Source organism: Semicossyphus pulcher, unplaced genomic scaffold (assembly GCF_022749685.1).
Source record: "Semicossyphus pulcher isolate SPU_LCO1_2020_fin unplaced genomic scaffold, fSemPul1.0.p SCAF_16, whole genome shotgun sequence".
In the NCBI taxonomy this organism is placed as follows: domain Eukaryota; kingdom Metazoa; phylum Chordata; class Actinopteri; order Labriformes; family Labridae; genus Semicossyphus; species Semicossyphus pulcher.
The window spans coordinates 7890548-7912977 of record NW_027211670.1 but is presented as its reverse complement, the minus strand read 5'-3'; the positions used below and the strand labels follow the sequence as shown (position 1 = coordinate 7912977).

Below are 22430 nucleotides of genomic sequence, written 5' to 3'. Positions count from 1 at the left end.
AAAAAAACCTTGTCCAGCGGGCTGCTTAGTTCCGACAAAACAACAAAGTGAAATCCTCATCGTATCGCATGAGAACTCCCCGTGACAGGTTACTGTCTGAGAGGAAAAAGTTAACTTTGCCTGGAGAACAACTGATAATACGTCACCTGATATTAGTCCACACATGAATTGGTTCTTGGTCATCTCATGTTTTTAAGGAAGGTCATGGGTTGACATTTAAGGGTCGACACATCACTGCTTCACATCATGAATCACCTCAGTCTGTCAGAAATCCTCTGTTCACCCTGATACAGTCGCGTCTGAACTCTCTTCTGCTTTATTTGGGATCATGTGAATTTAAGATGTCTCACAATGTACGCAAAGACTAGATGTATGACAAAATGTTGCCTAATTGAGCCACAGCAGAAAGTGGAATGCGACATAGATTGCTGGGCAGAGATCAGATAAACAGTATTGGTTTTTCCACAGCAGATAAGATCGCAGACAGGCTTTGGAAAAAGTAATGCTCATTACACACAGTGATACATTTGAACTGATTAGAGGTACTTGTTTAAAGGCCAACTGCCCTTCTTTCTGTGGTTGACACATCAAAATAACATTATGTAACTATCAGTGTTAGCGGTAACACATTACAAAGTAATCCGTTAGAATACTCGGATTACTTTCTTGTGGCAATGAGTAACATGATGCGTTACTTTTGCAATTCAAGTAATCTGTTATTTAGTTTCTTTTCCATCAAAAGGAATCTGATACTGAAAAAAAAAAAGTTGTATTTCCCTTTTTCCTTTTGTCGCCACAAAAATAGAAAATCCCCAAAGCACTGTTTTTGTTTCTCTCCTACTTCTTGGCAGGTAGCTGCGCACCAGCAGAAGGTAAACACAGCTGTGTCAGTGCGCATGTGAAGCTACCTAATTCAACTAGCAAGGTGGCAGAGAGGACAGCGTTTACTTTGTGGAAATATTCCCATTGTTCAGAATTTTGGGGAAAAAGGGGCAAGAACAAGAAGTTGTATCTGGAAGATAAGTGCTAGTCAGCTGTGAAGAGCTCAACTTCAAATGTGAAGAAGCATGTGCAGCTAAACGCAGCTCCACAATACTGGTGGGACTAAGGCCATTATTATTATTATATTATACGGGTATTATTGAAAACAAACCAAAAAAAACCCCATCCACACAAGCACGGTTATAAAAAACAAAACGCAAAAACACAACTGGAACGCTGTCATGAGAATGCCACACCAACAGGCGGCGATGTAACCAAAAGAAGAAGAAGAAGAAGAATCGCAGCCCGTCAAACGTCTGAAAAAATCTATTCCAACGCCTTTGTTCCTCAATATAGTAGACGAGTAACTGTACATATATGTGTAAACATGTACAAAGTCCTGTTAAGCATCACTGTTTTTGTCATGTCCATCATTTACAAGGAATGTCGCCTCAGTTGTGACGCCATACAAAGGACATAACGGCGCACAGCCAAACATCACAAGCCAAAAACACTGTTTACCCCGTCTACACGTCTCCGTGGGAACGGAGAGTTCACCCTGGCCAGGGTTTTCAAAAGATGTGTTTTCAGTGACCTAAAATGGCGTTTGTGCCAAAACACAGAGAAAAAGCTACGTTTTGAAAAATACCAGTGTACTTGTGGACATGGACTAAGAACCTGTGTTGTTTTCATGGAAAGAGCTGTGCCTAATACTGTCTGCCTCTGCCCAGTTCACTGTCAGATTGTTAGCATAAAAAAGAGCTGTAAAGGTTATATTGCGGCAGTCGTTCCTGTTATTAGGCTGCAGAGTTACAGATTATGGGCCGTAAACGAGGCTATGCAATGATGGTAGAGTCAATACATTCAAAGGTAGAGGTACAGTCAGCTCCACGCCGTCCTGACAATATAACCAACATGCGTAACAAGGCACAAAGGGAGTTTTAATTTTTGGTAATGCAAAAGTACTCTAACGCGCTACTTTTAAAAGTAATGTTACCCAACACTGATAACTAAATAATAAATTCATAACCAACTAGAATTGCACAACACAGACCTGCAACAAATGTGATAGATCAGTCTTTAATGATATGCAAATCTGCAGGTGCAATTAGAGGTCTTCACGGGTCCACCGGCTTTGTGACTCAAGTCTGAGTCAAGTCACGTGACTCCAAAAACTAAGAGTGTGTTAGTATCCAAATCCCCGTTTTATTTTCCTGTTAAACAAAAAAGTCTTCTCTTAAGCTTTTGGGCAGGAACATTTATCCAATCAAATGTGAGTTGGGGTGACTTTCTTACCCGCCAGTCATGTATAACCACACTTAACCGTTAGCTTGTAGGTAGCTAGCAAGACAATATCATAAGACAAAGTGTCAAGTTTGTTAACATTGCGTGGTAGTAGTCGAAATGTTTCATTTGAACTTTATCTTCTATCTCCTGATCAAACAATGAGGCCAACAGCTCCCTACGGCTCCATATCGTGCCATATTCGCTAAGTCATGCTAACTGTGAGCAACCCAATCTCACTTCAGGGTTTGAAGTTCCTCTGGTAGCTTAAACTCCAACTGCATGTTGTGTAACACTGGGATGTATGCGACAACACTGAAGCCGGAGATGCTCTCACTTCAGTTTCACTGTGAATTTAAAGGTTTGAAATGTCAGAAACGTTAACGGCCAGACCCAGTTTGAGTGATTTACATGCTAACTGGGGACAGGAAGCAGAAATATTTTGGTCTAAAAGTCACCAACAAACATGAGTCATTGCAGAAAGAAAGCTTGAAGCCAAAAGCGCTGACCTATTTATCAAAGACGACTGCAGAAGCGCTGTAGCATGACCCAGTAACAAATCACTCTTCGTAACACAAATTACACCGTTTACTCTCCTGCTTTTATTTCGTTTTTTCCCAGCTGACTAAAGAGTTGCTTTTGGAGCGCTCGCCTCCTCCTAAATGCTTCCCTGCTGTCTAAACTCTTCCCTCGGGGCCATGAGATTTAAACCACTTATTCCTGTAAATTAATGATCTCACTTTGAATCTTTGCTCCCTCGCTCGTGTCATGTTGATTATTCTGACAAAAGGCATGTGTACCACGACTCAGCAGATCGCACAAAGCGAGGATTATAAAATACGTGGGGGTGGGAGGAGGATGTGTTTGTCTGCTGTGACTCTGCTGCAGTAAATGATGACACATAAAGACTTTAAACATACGATCTGACAGACGTACTCGCTTTATTCTCTCATGTTCATATTTTATCTTAGTGATGACAGCCGGCCTGCAACGCTCCCTCTCCTTTATCGCTTTCCCCACGGCACTTAAGACTGCTTTCATGTCGTTTCACACACAGACACACACTTAGACATGCACATTTTGAACACAAAAACGCTCATTATATGCAGGGACACGTGTTGGCCTCACTGCTTTTCTTGGTGTTTCACGGTCTTGAGCACTCACAAAAGCGAGGCAGTGTAAACAGCGGGCTGAGGGTATAGGTGTGTGCGTGTACTTGTGTCTGTGAGAGAGAATCCCATTGGATCAAAAACTCCTTCAACATCTCCTAAAAACTTTCTCTTCTTTTACGTTTCTGACCTCAAGTTGGTTTTCAATCTAAACGTCTCCACTCTTGCTTGTGCGTCATTTGTGCGTCTGCAGTTAACCAAAAATATATTTTCTTCCTGTCATCTCAAAATCCAACAGCAATACCCTCTATCTTCTGAAAGAAAACTACAGAGAAGCCAGAAGCTCTGCCATTATAACACAATCATAAGAATACTTTAAATTGGTTTTCCTTTTTCTCTGCCTATTTTTTTGTCAGACAAAAAAAAAAGATGGTCTTCTTTAAGAAGCAGCAAGGCCTCAGCATGCCCTCTTGGATAGCTCATGGAAGATAGATTACTTCTGCATAGGATGGTTGTGAGCCGAGGCATTATTTTCTGCTCGTCTTGTGAATGGAGGATGTATCTTCATATTTAACGCACACGTTCACACGGACTTAAGGATGAACTGAGTTGACAAAGGTCACTGTGATTTCTACAGCTGTGTTTATTGGGCAGCTGTGGCTCAGTGGTAGAGTTGGTCGTTTCTCAATCGGAAGATCGGAGGTTTGATCCCCAGCTCCCTCAGGCTACATGTCGAAGTGTCCTTGGGCAAGACACTGAATCCCAAATTGCTCGGGTATGAATGTGATGATTGATTGACATTTGGGCACCTTAGGTAGCCATCAGTAAATGAATGTGACATGTAGTGTTAAAGGAGCTTTGAGTGGTCGCAAAGACTAGAAAAGCACTGTATAAGTATCGTTGAAGATTTTCTCGATGACGATGATAAACGAGACTTAACACAGGATCATAACTGCAGCCTTTGCGGGGTTATTGAAGATGCAATACACAGTTCAACCACCTCACATCTATTATTATTATCAGACAGACTGACAGACTCTCAATTTCCTCATCTAGTTATAGCCCTTCATTGACGTCAACCTCTGTGAGTGTGTGAGTGGACACTTTTGGCTATTGATACTATCTTTACTGGGAACACTAAGTTCTTCTGTCATCCTGACATGATCTCTCGCTTAATGTGTGTTCAACCTTGTTTCCCAAGTGTACTGTTCCCAGACCACCATATATGGTTTTGTTTTGCAACTGAGCTTCCTGACCTTCTCCTGCTTGATTGGGTTTCCGTGCTTATTTCGCCACGACAGTATTTACCATTAACAGTCCATTGTTCTGCACCAAAACACCAAGCCACATTCCTTGTATGTTAAAACCTTCTTCATGGGAAAATTATGACAAAGTTACTTATAAATGTATAATAGAACAAAACATTATGCAGTGATGTCATTTTATACCAAAAAGGTCAAAGGTCAACATCATAATGTCCTGTAAAAGGTCGTGGAACTCTAATGCCCAATATTACTACCCAATTCTTATAAATGCAATGCCTCAGGAAGCCTTGAGGGAGTATCTTCAAATTTGGTGCAAGCATCCTTTTGGACTCAAGGATGAACCGGTGAATTTTGGCGGTTAAGGGTTCAAGGTCACTGTGACTTCACTTTATTTATCCTATCCTATCCTTTTTTTTTTTTTTTTTGATCAATTTTTTATTGAAAAAAGTTTGCATAGAAAAAACATTACACAACTTATATTTTGTACCTTATTCACCCCCCACCCCGGCAACCAATATACGCCCCACCCCAGATCTCTCAACCCTAAAACAAAAGTTTAACAACATATTAAGGTCGATCACGCTGTGTCATTTCTTTAACTGCCTTGTAAGCTGCATTGCATGCCCGGAGAGTCTTAATGGAAGCTCCATGCATTCGGGCCACGGACCACTCCATCAGGGCTATTTCCAGTAGAGAGCTGGCCCACTGTTGTTGCCAAGTCAAACAATGTGGCGGTTACCATCTTAAAGTCGAGCTGAAACGGCATTTCGAGAGTATCTAGCTTCCGTATCGTGATGTATTTCCGAGTGAAACAGGACGTGCAGGCGGGACATATCATCAGAGGGATTTGATTTGATCGTTGAGAAGTGGGTGTAGACAGACATTCTCCACAGCGCAGTAGCTAGCTAACTGACCGAGCATTCTTGGTGCTCTGCGGCTAAATGTTGCAGATTGATTGGTTGAAATTGGTTGGTTCTAGCCTACGTAAGCACACGGGATATTAGAATACAAACAAGAATACGAAGAAATTGATTTTCTGTATTTTTTTTGGCCTATATCATCAAATAGAGGAGGATGTGATTTAAAAGGATTAAAAAGGATCTAAAATGACATTTTTCATTTCACCTCGACTTTATTTTGCTGCAGTGAGACCTATTTATCCTTTTCCTATTAACATAATATCTCAGTATTGCTTGAGGTAATTTTATTACATCTGATTTGTTTTTCTTTTCAGATAGAATAAAACACCATTTTCTATTAGTTAGAGGACAATTTTCCCCTCGATCAACCCCTTGCGAACCTGTTCGATCTATCATGTCATGTCATATCATGTCCCGCCTTCAAATGATGGTGGTGAAATCTTTCCTGTTTAATGTAGGCCAGTTGATGCTGTTAATTGGTTTTAATAGTCAATTCTATTCTCTACTTATTCTTACAGATATACACATAAATTCCCGGACTCTGACAAAATTACACTGAAAGATGTAAACTGCAACATGGCTGGTTTGCGGGGGCATACTAGCGTGATGTGGTTCCCAGATAACCAGACATCTACGGTTGGCTCCCTTTGTAACGGTTGTAATTTTTGATTTTCCTCGCTGACGGTCGACTTCCTTTTCCGTTTGCCTTCAGCTGAGCGTCAAATTTGAGACCAGAAAAGCAGCCGCTTAGCTCCGCCTATCGTCTCTGGCAGACCAATCACTGCTGGCTGATGGAAAACTGACTGGGCGCCGCTTGTGATTTTTCCCACAAAAGTTGCACCAGACACCCAGTCTGTAATACTGCAAATGCAGAGGCTTTCATCAGTGGGTTCATACACCATTGTGTTACCTCATTCAGCGATAGATAGAGACTTAACAGACATTTATTTAAATGAAAACCTTCTAGTGTGTTCTATGAATAAGGTGCCCTTTAAGAAGAGAAACATGATAAAATGCCATCTACAGAGGCCCAATATTTAAGAGAAGTATGATGAGTTGTCCTTCCAGTAGAGACACATTTTCTTAAGACATACTTGAAGTTATTAAAACATTTTTTTTATTAAGTGGGGTATTCTTACTCCCAAATATTCTCACTCATTTACACCTACCTGTCTCTGGACCTAATAGTTCTCTTCATCCCTAAGATTTGTCGGCTTGTTTCAACACACCTGATTCCTTCTGACAAATGACACAAAAAGGAGGTCAGATCTTTACCTTAATCGTCCGCTGCCTCCAGTTCCCACAGAGAGAGAGAAGACACGATGTAACTGATTAAGCGGCGTTCCTGCTCTCCTGTTCTGCACTTAAAAGATCCCAGTGCTAGACGTTCACTTGGAGGTGCCTAATGGTGAAATTAACGGGTGCAGCCATGCTGGAGTTTTAACATCCACAAACCACAACCTCCCCTAATTCCCTCACTTCCTGTTTTATGTATCGGTCTGCACACAGTGATGCACACACTCTAACACACTTATTCCATTACGCAAGCACGGAAAACTTGTACCCTAGAAAAGGGTTTGGCCAAGCAGATGGAGTCATTAATATGTCCTGATTGCTTTTTGGTATGGGTGTTTGCACACGGGCGTAGAGGACATCAGCATGAGCGTTCTTATCTATTTATTTGTTTGTACCATTTCCTGTAAAGTTTATTATCTTTGCTCAAGTCCCAAGTAAGTCTCAAGTCATTTTTTTTGGGGCAAGTCACAGGTTATGTCAAGTCAAGTGAAGTCTATATAACCTGTTCAAAAAGTATGACAATGAATCGTATCTGTATCATAATTATTGATATTCAGTGAAATAAATGTAATCAAAGCAAAAACAAATGTAAATGCTGTAAATGTTTATTGACTTATTGTTGCTGCTGGATCACATGGCTGTGCGTGCGTAATGCTGGACAGTGTATTAATATCTGTGGGCATGATTGTCAGTGCCACAGCTAGTTATGTTTGAGGATTATAATAAATTTACCTCTTATTTATGTGTGTATGTGTGTCTGTCTGTCTGTCTCGCATGTAGGCTATATTAGAGAGAGTGCGCACCAGAATGAGCGAGCACGATGGAGAGCTTTGTGTCGGCCTCTGGCTATTTTTGGTCCATGCGCTTTTCCTCGTCTTTTGGAATCACCCAAGTATACGCATTGCGCCTCTCTTTATTAATACTAAAAAATACAATAACGTTTATTCCCCGCGGGACGGGAAAAGACACAAAATCAATGGAACTCTATTGTACGGGCGGGAATGGTCAGAATCTGTGCGGAAGTGGGCGGGAGTGGAAAACACACATTGCAGTTCAAGGGGAGCGGGATTAAGAAGACAGTCCTGCGCAGGGCTCTAAGTCCAAGTCGAGTCTCAAGTCATTTATTTTTTGTCATGTCAAGTCTCAAACAGTGACTCGAGTCGACTCGAGTCCAAGTCACCGTGACTCAAGTCCACATGTCTGATGCGTAGTAATACAGAGCCATTGTTTGGTTCAAAACATAGTCCCAGAGGAAAGGGCTTTCTGATGTCAGAAAACGTAAGCTGAAATATTTCTTTTATATGGAATTTATTTTTTTAAAGTGGCTAAATTACGTGTATCAGTGGCCCCATTTACAGTGGTACATAGTTTAGCTTCCTTGTTGGTACACGGACCAGCTTCTCTAAAATGAGGCTCTGCTGACCATCATCTACTGTTAGTAAGTACCTCATACCACCCCACTTTAAAAAAACAAATACCTTTAACATCATTTTACAAGATACAGGCAAAAACAGAAAGGGCTGATTGTTTGAGATTTGCTTACTTTTATAGGATATACCGTGTGTACTGTATGTTACCGTAAATGAATATACAGAATCTGTGTGTCTCATTCGACGTCAAGATGAACAAAAGAAGATGAAGATAGTGATGAGAAGTGGGTGGATGATGATGCTGGTGATGATGAAAGTAGTGATAATGATGATGATGATGACAGCATGAAAAGGACTTTTTCCTCATAATCCACTAATCTGGCATATTCTGAGAGGTCAGCACCACCGAATTACACTGGATGATACACTGATCATACACACACACACTCCACAGCTAATCAGCTTAAACGACAGCGCACTGCACATTGACGTGTGTGTGCGTGCGTGTGTGAACAGTGATTAAGGTAGAGGCTCAGAGTTGTAAGTGTAAATGTTGTTACTGTAAGGACTAACTCCTGACATTTTCCTCTGCCTCTGGCTTCAGGATCATTTTCTCATTTACTCCTGCTGCCACCTCCATCCTCCACGTCTCTCTCTCTCTCTTTCTCCGGCTCTGCCTCTCTTTAAGTCACACATGACTCTCTAATGTGTGTCTTGTGTGCTGTGCAGCGATTAGTATTCATAACTTGTCCCATGTTCACCTCTCTCTAATCACTGACAGTCACAGATGTAATATAATCTTCTGTGTCTAATGATGTGCTTCTCCCTGCTGAAAACATGCATGCATATGCACCAATAGACTTGACATTTGCCCTCGACTGTATGTGAGAAATGGACGTAGCCATGGTGACATCACCCATTAATTTAGACTTGAGTTGGAGAGGAGCGAGGGGTTAGCAACACTGTATTGTGCAGCACGTATAAGGCTAATCCATCTGCTGGCTAATTAGCTAGTTAATAACACTGTTTTCCAAAGAATACATTTCTATTTGTGGTGGTTGCAGACTGAAGTAGTTTGTTACTTTGACTAAAAAACACAGAAGGCCCTATCCACCATGAGTAGCACTTAGCAATTCGGCACATTGGCAAGGAAAAACTTCCTTTTAACAGGCAGAAACCTCGAGCAGAACCAGACTCATGTTGAACAGCCATCTGCCTCGACTGGATGGGCTGGAAATGGGATAGAAGGAGATGCAGGATAGAGACAGGCAAAGAGAGCAACAACAACATATGTTCTTGTTACCACAACAACATATGTCCTTGTTACATGAACAACAACAGACACATACTTATGGTTACAATGCCAATAATAGTGGTAGACTAGGGTGAAGATTGGCTAAATAAATAAATAAATAAATAAATTAGCGAGAGAAGCAGAGTAACGATAAAGGCTGAGGTAATCGTAATTGTAACAGTTGAAGTCAACAGGTCTACTATTAGCATTAGCAGCAACAATAATGATACTATGGGGAAGGCTGATGTTAGTAGGTGTTGCAGTCGAGCAGGTCCACAGCAGCAGGTGGTCTGCAGCAACGATCCTCAGGAACCTTCAAGACAAGGGAGCACAAGAACTCCCGGGAAGATATGTGGTTAGTAATGTTAATGGGACCAGAAAATACAGAGTTAATGAGCTGCATTAATATGACAGATAGAGATAGAGAGAGACAGAGAGTCAGAGAGAGAGGAAGAGAGAGAGAGAGAGAGAGAGAGTCAGAGAGAGAGAGAGAGAGAGAGAGAGAGAGAAGCTTGGTGTGTCAGATCCCCCCGGCAGTCTAAACCTATAGCAGCATAACTATGGGCTAGTCCAAGCCTGAGCCAGCCCTAACTATAAGCTTTATCAAAGAGGAAAGTTTTAAGTCTACTCTTAAAAGAAGAGAGGGTGTCTGCCTCCCGGACCTTGACTGGTAGATTGTTCCAGAGGAGGGGGGCCTGGTAATTGAAGGCTCTACCTCCAACACTACTCTTAGAGACTTTAGGTACCACAAGCAGGCCTGCATCCTGGGAGCGCAATGTTCTAGAGGGGTAATATGGCACTATGAGCTCTTTAAGATATGATGGTGCCTGACCATTAAGAGCTTTGTAAGTAAGAAGAAGGATTTTAAATTCTATTCTAGATTTTACAGGAAGCCAGTGCAGAGAGGCTAATACAGGAGAGGTGTGATCTCTCTTCCTAGTTCTTGTCAGCACACGTGCTGCAGCATTTTGTACCAGCTGCAGAGTTTTTAGTGACTTATTAGGGCAGCCTGATAGTAACGAGTTACAATAATCCAACCTGGAAGTAACGAATGCATGGACTAGTTTTTCTGCATCGTTTTGAGACAAGATGTGTCTGATTTTTGCTATGTTGCGAAGATGAAAGAAGGCTGTCCTTGATATTTGTTTTATGTGGGAGATGAAGGACATATCCTGATCAAATAGAACTCCCAGATTCCTAACAGTAGTGCTGGATGCCAGGCTGATGCCATCTAGGGCAGCTATATCATTAGAGAAAGAGTCTCTAAGGTGTTTTGGGCCGAGCACAATAACTTCAGTTTTGTCTGAATTAAGTAGCAGAAAGTTTCTAGTCTTCCAGATCTTTATGTCCTTAAGGCATGCTTCTAGTTTAGATAGCTGATTGGTTTCATCTGGCTTCATAGATAAGTATAATTGAGTATCATCTGCATAACAATGAAAATTAATGGAGTGTTTCCTCATGATATTACCCAGAGGAAGCATATATAAGGTAAAAAGAATCGGTCCGAGCACAGAACCTTGTGGAACTCCATGACTAACTTTGGTTTGCATAGAGGACACATCATGAACATTAACAAACTGAGATCGATCTGATAGATAAGATTTAAACCAACTTAGTGCAGATCCTGTAATGCCAATTAAATGTTCTCGTCTCTGTAACAGGATGTGATGGTCTATCGTGTCGAAAGCGGCACTAAGATCTAACAGGACGAGTACAGAGAGAAGTCCTCTGTCTGAAGCAGTAAGTAGATCATTTGAAACTCGCACAAGGGCTGTCTCAGTGCTATGGTGGACTCTAAATCCTGACTGAAAGTCCTCAAATAAACTGTTGTTATGAAGAAAGTCACATAATTGATTAGCGACTGCTTTCTCAAGGATCTTTGAGATAAAAGGAAGGTTAGATATAGGTCTATAGTTAGCTAAGGTGCCTGAATCTAGGGTAGGCTTTTTAAGAAGTGGCTTAATTACAGCTAGTTTAAAAGGCTGGGGTACATAGCCCGTCGATAAAGACATATTGATCATATCTAGTAAAGAAGTGCTAATTGAGGGAAAGACTTCCTTAAGCAGCTTGGTTGGAATCGGGTCTAAAAGACAGGTTGATGGTTTAGATGAAGATATCAGAGAATTTAGCTCAGGAAGGTCAATTGGAGAAAAACAGTCAAGGTAAACATCAGGTTTTTGAGCAGTTTCCAAAGATACATCTGCACCAGTTAACGGCAGGAGGTTACAAATTTTGTCTCTTATCTTTAGGATTTTGTCATTAAAGAAGCTCATGAAATCATCACTGCTGAGGCCTATAGGAATACTTGGCTCAGTGGAGCTGTGACTCTCTGTCAGCCTGGCTACAGTGCTGAAAAGGTACCTGGGATTGTTTTTATGTTCTTCTATGAGGGAGGAGTAGTAGACACCTCGAGCATGCCGTAGGGCCTTCCTGTATTTATTAAGACTATTTTGCCAGAGTAAACGAGACTCTTCTGTTTTGGCGGATCGCCACATTCTTTCAAATTTACGCGACATTTGCTTCAAGTTACGGGTTTCTGAGTCATACCATGGAGCTAGCCTCTGTCGTTTAATAATCTTCTTTTTTAAGGGGGCAATCGAGTCTAGAGTACTTCTCAGCAAACCTGCAGTACTATCAACAAATTGATCAAGCTGAGAGGGACTAACATTAGCATAAGAGCTTTCTGTAGTAAACAGATGTGGTAAAGAATTAAAAGCAGCTGGAATTGTTTCCTTAAATTTAGCTACAGTCCTATCAGACAAACATCTTGTGAGTACATTTTTGTTAACTGGAGAGTAGTCGGTTAATAGGACATCGAATGTTACTAAATAGTGATCTGATAAAAGAGGATTTTGTGGGAAGACAATTAAGTTTTCGGTTTCAAGGCCATAAGCTAGAACAAGGTCGAGGGTGTGGTTAAAGCAGTGAGTAGGCTGGTTTACACTTTGAGTGAAACCAATAGAGTGTGTTTAAAGCGCATGGTCTAAGTGATTTAGGGCGTCTGGCGCACTTTTCCTAGTAAGACGGCGCACAATCTGGGCGCAAACCGAGGCGCAAAGAGGTTAGTTTAAGTCCCTGGATTATTCATAGGCGTGTTTTTGGCTAATATGAATCAAAGCAATCAGAGTGTCAGCTCTCATTACCTTTAAGAGCCCGGTGCAGTTCAGTCATTCTTCTTACATAAACTGGACACCGCGCATTATGGAGAGCTTTGTGTCGGTCTCCCTGACCATCACCCTGAGGTGAGGGAGGTGTGTGTGGAGGCAGTGCTGAGCTTGTAAACGTCTTCCTTGCACTTCTCAGCAGATCTGTAACAAACCGAAAGCAGTATCGTGATTTAAGGAGACGAGGGAAACCAAAGCTTGTTGTTGTCTTTCCCTTAAATGTTTTTTCACTGTATCTGCAAACACACTTTTTCCTTATGAGTAGAAGTGCTGCTGTGCTATGTGAGTGACAAGCAGAGACTCGTGTTGTTCACTCTCCGATGTATGTCCATAATGCGCCCTCTACATAGCAAACACAGATTGCGCCATAGACTTTAGACCAGGTTTTTATTGGTCTATGGCGCTGTCGCTTTCTGCGTCCTCAAGATAGCAATGCGCCACCCGTTTGCCTGACCACACATCATTTTAAGACATACATACCCATTGGCGCTAACAGTGGTGCAAGATCACTTGCTATTTACACAATGTTGGCGCTAGGCGTGAAAATGATGACTGCCCCAGGTGGAAGATAGCAATGACACTTGCATTGTGCTCTTTGGCGCTTTGTGCCGGGTGGACGATAGGACCCTAAGACGCTAAACTCAACACTCGCTAGCACGCATCTCAGGTGCGCTGCAAAAAATAAATCAATGTTACCTTGAAACGCTGAATAAGCTACCAAGCTAGGTGTTGTGGCCGCAGAAAAATATACCTGCTAACAAGTGCTAACATATATTCACTCACCTAAAAGATGGAGACGTCTTGGATATTAGTAGTACAATAAACTGCAGACCAAGTCATATTTCTAATATTTGCATTACTTTTTATTGAGAGACAACGCATCAAACACAGCCGAGTTCAGTGGCAGGAATTAGCTGAGGTGACACCTAGCAGACAGCCAGAAGCTCCTTCCCATTATTCAAACTGGCCACACCCCTTTTTATTCACAACTTTAAGCCTTAATATCTTTTGACATTTCTGTCGTATGAAAGTTGACCCCCTTTTATGTACTAGGCTGTAAAGATGCTTAATTTTGTTGACATTTAAAACATGACGGGGAATAGGAATTGACTCGCTTTTGGAGCCAGCCTCAACTGGCTATTGTAGGAACTGCAGTTTGCTGATTTACTTGTGTATGGCACACTCTAAAACACATTTTAAATAGGTTAAAAAAGATCATTCCAATTACCTCTGATGTTGTTGCTTTCATCCAAATGACCTTACAAAGCATGTTGCCTCTGTGTGTGTGTTTGTGTGTGTGTGTGTGTGTGTGTGTGTGTGTGTGTTAGTGTTGGCATCCGTGAGCGCTGCATGTGTGCCGATCTATTCCTGGGGCTGACATCAAATGCGCTGGCTGCATCAGTGGACTTCATTAATGCTAATAGCCAGGGCTTCTCTATCTCAGATAGTTTGTTCCATTGTTCATTAACCCAGTTTATTTAGCTTTGTCAGGGGCGGGGCTGCTGTCTCATGCAAAGTCACCAGCCTAGAGGTAAAGGGACTGCATTTTAACTGTTAATCCAGCTCTCACACTTCACATTCCCACCAGTTAAAACAATGGTGAGCTGAAGGTTCATGGCCAAATTCCAAACAATGACAAAGGCCTCTTCTACCTCATGCCACCAAATGTTTAAAATACTCCACTTTAAAGTTACAGATAAGTGTGCCCCCATAGCATTTAGGTTTGAATACCAACCTGCAGCTATGTCCCACTACAGCAGAATTACTCCTGTGTTCAGGATTATACCAATGACTGTATATATAGATGGACAGCGTGTCTCCATCTGCTCCCATTGTACGAAAGTGATGCCAAAATAGCCCCCGCGATAGGCGCTGCCATCTTGCGATGGTGACGTCATACGGCCACTACCGCTAACCAAAGCACACGCTTAACTTACTGAAAAAACAGCAAGGATCCTGCACGGCGGCGTGTTTAACAGCAGAACAGCTTCTTTGTGTTGGTCTGAGGTTAACGTTCACAGGTATGGAAACTTCAATGACTGTAGTGATTGTGTTTGTTACGTTTCCTCTCGCGGATCGTCCTCCATTCTGCTAATCCAGATCAGCTGCAGGAGCCGTATTTGTCAACAGAGCTGTCAATCATCCTTTTTACAGCATCAAATAACTAATTAAAAATAAACTTGTCAGAAAAATGAACACTTGGACGTAAATCAGCATAAGAACTAACTTTAATGACAGACACCATGTTTGAAAAAAAATTATCAGGCGTGTATTTTGATTTCATAGTTTGACTCATGTCCCATCTGTTAACATAGAGGAGGCGGGCTTTATGACTTATACTGCAGCCAGTCAGCAGGGGGCGCTTGAAATGTTTCGGCTTCACTTTCAGGGAGCTGTCATGTCCATCTTTTTATACAGCCTATGTATTGTACCCACAAATCATCATAGAGCTAACTAAAGTAAATTAGGTTACCATTCAAAGCTTAATCCAAAAGGCAACTCGGCTTGGTTGAAGTTCTTGCAGATGTTTTGCCTCTCATCCAAAAGGCTTCTTCACTTCTGTAGCCAGTAACTCTCACCGCTCTGTGCAAACTCTGTTTAAAGTGTTTTGTAAGGTCCACCTGTATTTTCTTGTACTCTGATTGCTTTTTCCTGTGAAAAAACTATTTGGAGATAGAAAACCAGCCCTAAATAATTGAAATCACTGACTCCCAAGAATGTAGCCTTTTATTTTTCAGGGCACAGACACTTAATACCAGCTTCAACGAACTCTCAGCATGGTGAGCGAGGGACCCTAAATGCTTTTAGTACAGTTTTGGGGGTCATGTAGTTGGGCTGCACGGTGGTGCAGTGGTTAGCGCTGTCGCCTCATCGCTAGAAGGTTCCTAGTTGGAATTCCTTCCTGCCTTTCTGTGTGGAGTTTGCATGTTCTCCCCGTGCATGCGTGGGTTCCCTCCAGGTACTCCTGCTTCCTCCCCCAGTCCAAAGACATGCTCGTTAGGTTAAATGGTGACTCTAAATTGTGAGTGTGAAAAGTTGTATGTATCACCTGGCGATCAGTCCAGGGTATACACCGCCTCTTGCTTAGCTAGGATTGGCTCCAGCCCCCCAGCGACCCTGAACAGGATAAGCGGTATAGACAATGGATGGATGGATGGAGTTGGGTAGGTGTGCGAATGTGACGAAATATAACGGGATTGATACAAATGAACACCAGTAACCCCAATACTACAGGAGTACTAGTTGGATCTGAAGCTATAGAATAATTATAATGAAGCTGCCATATTGATTCTGCTGTGGGCACTGTACATGCTGGTACCTCGAGGTGACAGGGTGCTCTAAGAGCGCATGGAGCGGAAGAAACTGTTGTTCAGAAGGGCCCCAGGGGTGCTAAGTTTGCTCCAGGGCTTCCTTCGGGGTTAATCAGTTCAATGCCTGCATTTTTAATGTTTATTTTTCATCTGCATAATCGGCAATGGTATGGTTACATCATCTTTAAAACACCAAGCAGGGTTGTGGTTCTGGTTGAAAAAAGAACAAAGCACACTCCAAACTCTGGATCTGTTTGCTTTAAAAGAAAATGAGTTAGACTGTCTGAAGGTTTCTGTAAAGACATTGTTACTTTAACCAACTGACTCTGCCCATCTCTCTGCTTGCCTCTCACCAGAACAGTACCAGCTGAATAACTCAGCTTACGGGCCGTTCGGACAAGGGCTTCCACACCCACACAGCAACCACAGCGCAGTGGGACTCAACAAGTATACCTCCCTCAAAGCTGTGGGTAAGTTGGACACACAAACGCACACAGAATGATGCTGACTCCACCTGACACAGTGAACTTTAGAGTACAGTAGGATGGCAGCACAGGAGGTGTCAAGTGATGATGGAGTTGATCTTAAAGGGAAGCACATGCTGTTCCTGTTAGGCACTGTGGTGCGATCGGTAAGTGTCTTGTATGTGATTGATAAAATACTTTCACAGTTAACTTCCTCATGGCCAAGACAGGCCTAGAAAACTGTCTAATAAGAGTTACAGAACAGAACATTTTATTGTTTTAATTATTAACAGATCTCTGTGCAACAATCTTTTCAAGGATAGAGCTCTACCAGTTTGGTATTTTATGCAACGCAGCCTCGGGGAACAGGGAAAAATACTGGGACAAACTTGAAAACTATGAAACCATGTGACAGTGAACGCACCATCCTCTCATGTCCTCACTTTGATTTTAACTATACCACAATAAAACTTTTCTCCCCAACCTTATTTTTTTAAGTTGCACATTTGTAGCTTTACACTCACGATTCCTTAATATATGGTCACTATTTGTTCACTGCACTTTTGCCTCCTGATATTCACGATGAACATGCTAAGCTACTGCAGCCTGGAGGAGAGGCTGTAGGGTTTTACCAGGTGATGGTACACACCGTTAATGTCAGCAAAGGTCACACACACACGCACACAAACACGTTTTCGTCCTTGAACAGAAGGTGTAATCATGTACGGAACATCCAACCCCAGGCATCTTGTTAGAATATAACAATCCTTTGTGTTTCTGAGCTGGAGGCAAATCAACGCTTGTCAAGGTAGATTTTCTTTATCATCCATGGAAGGATAACTAAATATGAGTGTGATTTTCAAGCACAGAACACACTACATACACTAAATATACAAATGGGAGATGTCTAGTAAGTGCAAAGGCTTCTACACATAGACGCTGTAGCTCTGAAGGTAAGGTGCCTCGCTAGAGGGCGTGAAAAAAAATAAGCATTTGACCTTTAGCTACAACCCCTATCCCCACCCTTAATTACTGTTGCTATGCCTGTCAAGCTTTTTCAATCTAGCATGGCACATATACAGTTTACAATGATAAGTGTGTTTGATTTAGAGTACATTCATGGTAATTTTGGACAAAGACAAACAGTTAAAATTGTTGTTTTATCCAGCAAACGCCTCTTTTGTTTTTCAACTGAAAAGACAACTGTTATACTTTTAGCTTGCTAGCTAACTGATGATGGCAACATGCGTTAGCTGTAAACTCTGTCTCCAGTTTTTTTATGTTTCTGGTCATCTAATTTTAAAATGAGAACCGAGTAAAAGAGTAAAAGGCCTTAACTGATACATAGCTGCTATAAAAAAACTTCCAGACCAAACGTCAGTATCCTTATCAGATAATAATCCACGTAGCAGGCATTGGCGGTTGAGCATTGTTGTGTTACTAAATAGTTAGCGTGGGTAACCTTAGCCCTTTCTTGGTACATACAGAAAATTATACTTGGAGCAGAAACATAGAGGTTAGATTTAGACTTTGTATTGACTTCGGTGGGGAGAATATATGCTAAATAGTTAACATGGGTTACCTTAACCATTTTAGAAAAACATACTTGGAGTAGAAACATAGAAGTTGGATTTGGATGTGCTCGTATTTCTCACAATAAGTTTAATTTTTTAAACAGAAAAGGCTATTGTTATAAGGACTAATCAACAAGTTTGACTAACGTAATGCTAACTCGTGTAATGACTTTGGTGGGGGGTATAGATGCTAAATAGTTAGCATGGCTTACCTTAACCCTTTGTTGATACTTAACATTATACTTGGAGTAGAAACATAGAGGTTAGATTTAGACTTTGTATTGTATGTATTTCCCACAATAAGTATAAAGCAGAACATGCTATTGTGGTAAGGACCAATCAACAAGTTTAGCTAACGTAAAGCTACTATTGGTAATGACTTTTGTTAGGAAAAGTATTACATTCGATGAGGGGAACAACAGAGCTGCTAACATACAATGAATTGTCGGTCTTAAAGTGGACCTTTTCTACTGTAACCCCACAAAACAGCAGTTAGCTAAGAATATAATCCTTTGCTTCAGAAGTAAGGCTAGGATACTAGCAAGGAGTAAGCTAGTTAGCTGGACATTCAGTCATTTGCAGCTTAGGTTTTAGCAGATAAACACACTGTCAAAAATGTATGAAGTGTTATTCTTAATCACCAACCTTATAAATTGGTCTGCAAACAGTGTATTCAAATATAACACATTATTTTATATGAACATTTATTGCTGAATGATTTTATTTGAATTAGTTTATTAACAATTTTTTAATATTGTACCTGGAAAAATTGCTTTTGCATAGCCATGAAAACAACAGCTGTTGTTAGTGGACTAACTGACTCACTCACCTTCAGACCAAAATGATGAAAACACATACAGGGACAAGGTTACAGTTCATGTAGCCAGGAAGCTAGCGGCAGTGACCTCAGTTTTTAGTTTATTTAAATAATTCTCTGTGACATTCATGCTAGCCTATGACACACACACTCATACAAACACGTGCAAACTGTGTACTCAGGGCGAGGGTATTTATAAACCTTCATAGCTACATTATGTCCCCACATTCTGACACACATACCTTTACCTCCCTATCCATTGCACTCCTCGGTTTCTCCCTCTTTATCGCTCTCCCTGCCGTCTGCCATCAGAAGAAGAGTACTCCTACTATTCACCTTGAGGGCATAAACCAAATGGAAATACTGAAATCACCAGCTTTCGCCTTTGATCTTCTTCAAACCCTGCCTGTCCTCCTGACTGCTCTACCTTCTTCTGATTCTCTACATATATTATCTTTAACTGCAATTAAAGTCAATTTTTTCTATTTTCTATAACCATTTATTTGTGGAGGAAAATGTAATTGTTTTTTTGTGCATCTGATGCTTGCACTGAACCTTTGTGAGGACTTCTTCCCATTTTTTTATAGTCTTTATTTGTGCTATTAAAGCTAACAAAATAATAAAAAGGCACTTAAAGTTACATTGATAAATGCTAAAGCATAGTGTTTTAGTAGCTTAAGAAGAGAAGAGACATAAAGGCAGCAGGCTAAGTAATGAAAGTGAACTCAGCTAGCAAACACTACCTACCATTAGCAAACTAAAGCCCAAAGCTACGGGTCATACCAGACCAAGTGAGGCTGAAGCGGCAAACTCCTCAGTGTATTAAATTAAGCAAGTGTGGGTTTTACTGCTTAAGCATTCAAGTTTCCATTAGCAGCAAGAAAAATAAGTAATTTCTTCTTTCAAAAGTTGCATGGTCCCCCTTTAAAACTTTTTAAAAGACTTCATTAGGCAAAAGAAGGGGACAGTGCTGACAGTTTGGAGCCGGGAGGTCCTAATAAATGCATCAGGGATTAAGTGTGATTCAGTCTCCAGTGTTCCTAAAATGACAAACTCTGTGTTTGCACATTGGCAGTTCATTTTAGGCTAATTCTGTGGTGACTCAGAACTGCATCAGACTGTGACAAATTGAAAATGACTCTTAAGTATAAACAAGTTTAAAGAGGCCAAATATAGCATGAGTTTCTTTAACTGACCTAATTGAGAAGAGTTATAAACAGAGAAGACTACAGTAAATTAAAGGATTACACTGTTCACTCCAACTATTTTTGGCTATAATTCCTATTTGATAATCCTTGGGTAAGAGTAAATGATGACATTATAATTTCATTTGGGGGTGAATAAAATAAATTAGCATATCTAAAATGTTTGGCTCTTCCTTGTAGTTTGCTACTCATTGGTTTGTTTTTTTGGAGCCAGACAGCCAGAGGTCGGAGCAGGAGAAGAGAAAAGGGTTAGCTAGCACTAAGTCATCAAAGCTATACAGTAAAGGCCCATGGCTAATTCATTAGCCGTCTAGTTAAACACAGTGTTTACCACAGAATGTGTTTATATTTGTGGTGGTAGCTGATGGATTGTATAGTCTACAAAAGGTATAAAAGCTTGGGAACGTATGATCTTTCTTCTCAGGGAAAAGCAAAAACAACGACTCCATTGGACAGGATGCAACAAGTTTAATTGTTTAAAAAACACTGAACAAGTTAGCGAGCCAAGCATTGCCTGCTCAGACAAAGATACCTGCTTATTAGGGCTAATATTTAAATACAATTACACAAGAATGTCACTCTTTGACAAAACAGGAACTCTTCTTGGAAGGCATGTTAGGACACAGCAAGCTCTTTATTACAGGAAAAACAATCCAAATGGCACCAACACAGGTACATTTAGTCTACACCTACCAACCTCACCCCAATACATGCATAGCATTATGTCTTAATATGAATAAAAATATATTTAAACAGGTCAGTAATATAAAAAATCCAACCCCTGTAAAATTGTCATGAATAGTGAAATTAGCTCTAAACCGTTTTTTTTATAACAGGCATGTTTAATACTGCTGTAAAGTATGACATTTGGGCTTTTGTGGGAATTGACTCACTTTGAGCCTGTCTCAAGTGGCCATTCAAGGAACTGCAGTTTTTGTTAATTCTGCATTATTCTCTAGTTACAGACTCTGCTTTAAATGTAGAATCTGTAGACGTGGTGCCAGATTTTAGTATCAGAAGTGTTCTGCTTTCAGTTTGTAGTGCGTTTGTAGTCCGAGTAGTAACGACCAATCCTGTACTAGCAGGCTTTGGTTGCATGCAGGAAAAACAATCCACCGTAAAGCCATCCCAGCTCATATCAGCAGTCATCTGACGATGATTTAGCTTTATATTAATCTCTATAAACAAAATCCACATGCAAGGGCAGCTAACTCCATTTTTAGATGCAGTAGCTTAACTCAAACAACGTTCTCGCTTCTCAAGTTGCTAGTCACTGTAAACAATGCAGCACACGGAAAAGACAGTTTTGGCCTTAATTGCTAACTGCTGGCTACACCGGAACCCCTAAAAAGTTGGCTGTCGCTCCCAGAGGCTATATCGTCGTCAGACAACAGCCGTTGGGTTCAAAGATTGCTTCTGCATAAGTTTCATTTTTCAGATAAAAGGTTGCCGCTTGGTCGGTAGTTAACAGGTTAAAAGTTAAACCAGGAAGTTATTCTGTAAACTATGATGATCTTAATTCTCCATATAAGTCTGGATAATCTGGCACCTGCTCATGTTCTTGCTTTATTTTGTTTAATTTAGAGATTTCTGCGATTAACTGAGATAGAAATCATGTCTGATTCTACTGTAATAAACCTTGTGATTTTTCTCACACTTGTCTTCACCCACCCCTGTCTTCATTACAGCACACAGTGCGTCTAAGAGCTACTACAAGAGCTTCCCGCTCATGGACTTCTCCCACTACCAGCCGGTGGCACCTCCTACTTTCCAGCCTGTGCCAATACAGCCCAAAGAGAAGTCATACATCCACCAGCATGTGTCACCACACCACGACCTCCAAGCCCCCCTCTCCATCTCCATCCCTTCCAGCCACCTGGAGCATTCGCACATTCCCAAGACCACCACGCACCCGATGCTTTCGAGCTCGGCCTTCAGAGCCTGGGAGCCTGCCGCCCGCCACGTTCACAGACAGACCTCTGCCCCTGGACACGCTACGTCCTCCTCCAACATGCACAGCTCCAATCGTAGACATTGCTACTCCACTCGGAGGCAGCAGAGCATAGAGAACATGCAGGAACTCTTTAACCAGCCCTATGGAGGGATGTATCGAGGAGCTGGAGAGGGAGCGAGGCAGGTGCAGCATGTACAGGGGCAGCACCTATCCCAACACCCATCTCAACCCTCCTACTACCAACACGCCAGACAGAAGAGCTACTCCACCCACAGTACGACTGAGGTGACCGTCTGAGTGCCAAGACCTCAGAAACCAAGCTACTGCAAAACATACCATCAAAAGTCTTTGGCGTTAAACGCCAGAGTCTGGGACAGTTTATCCAACCGAAGAAACTTTCAGATGAAAAGAGGTGTTTTAAA

The 22430-nt window shown here is 41.4% G+C and overlaps 1 protein-coding gene across 1 annotated transcript in view; it reads left to right on the top strand.

Annotated features, from left to right (window-relative positions):
* shisa8b (shisa family member 8b) overlaps window positions 1-22430 on the top strand; it is a 45607-nt gene extending 23177 nt beyond the window's left edge. The window contains exons 3-4 of the mRNA XM_069664108.1: window positions 16351-16464; window positions 21743-22430. Of these exons, the coding sequence (XP_069520209.1) occupies window positions 16351-16464; window positions 21743-22305 (677 nt within the window). The 3' untranslated portion in view covers window positions 22306-22430. The remainder of the gene's footprint in view (window positions 1-16350; window positions 16465-21742) is intronic.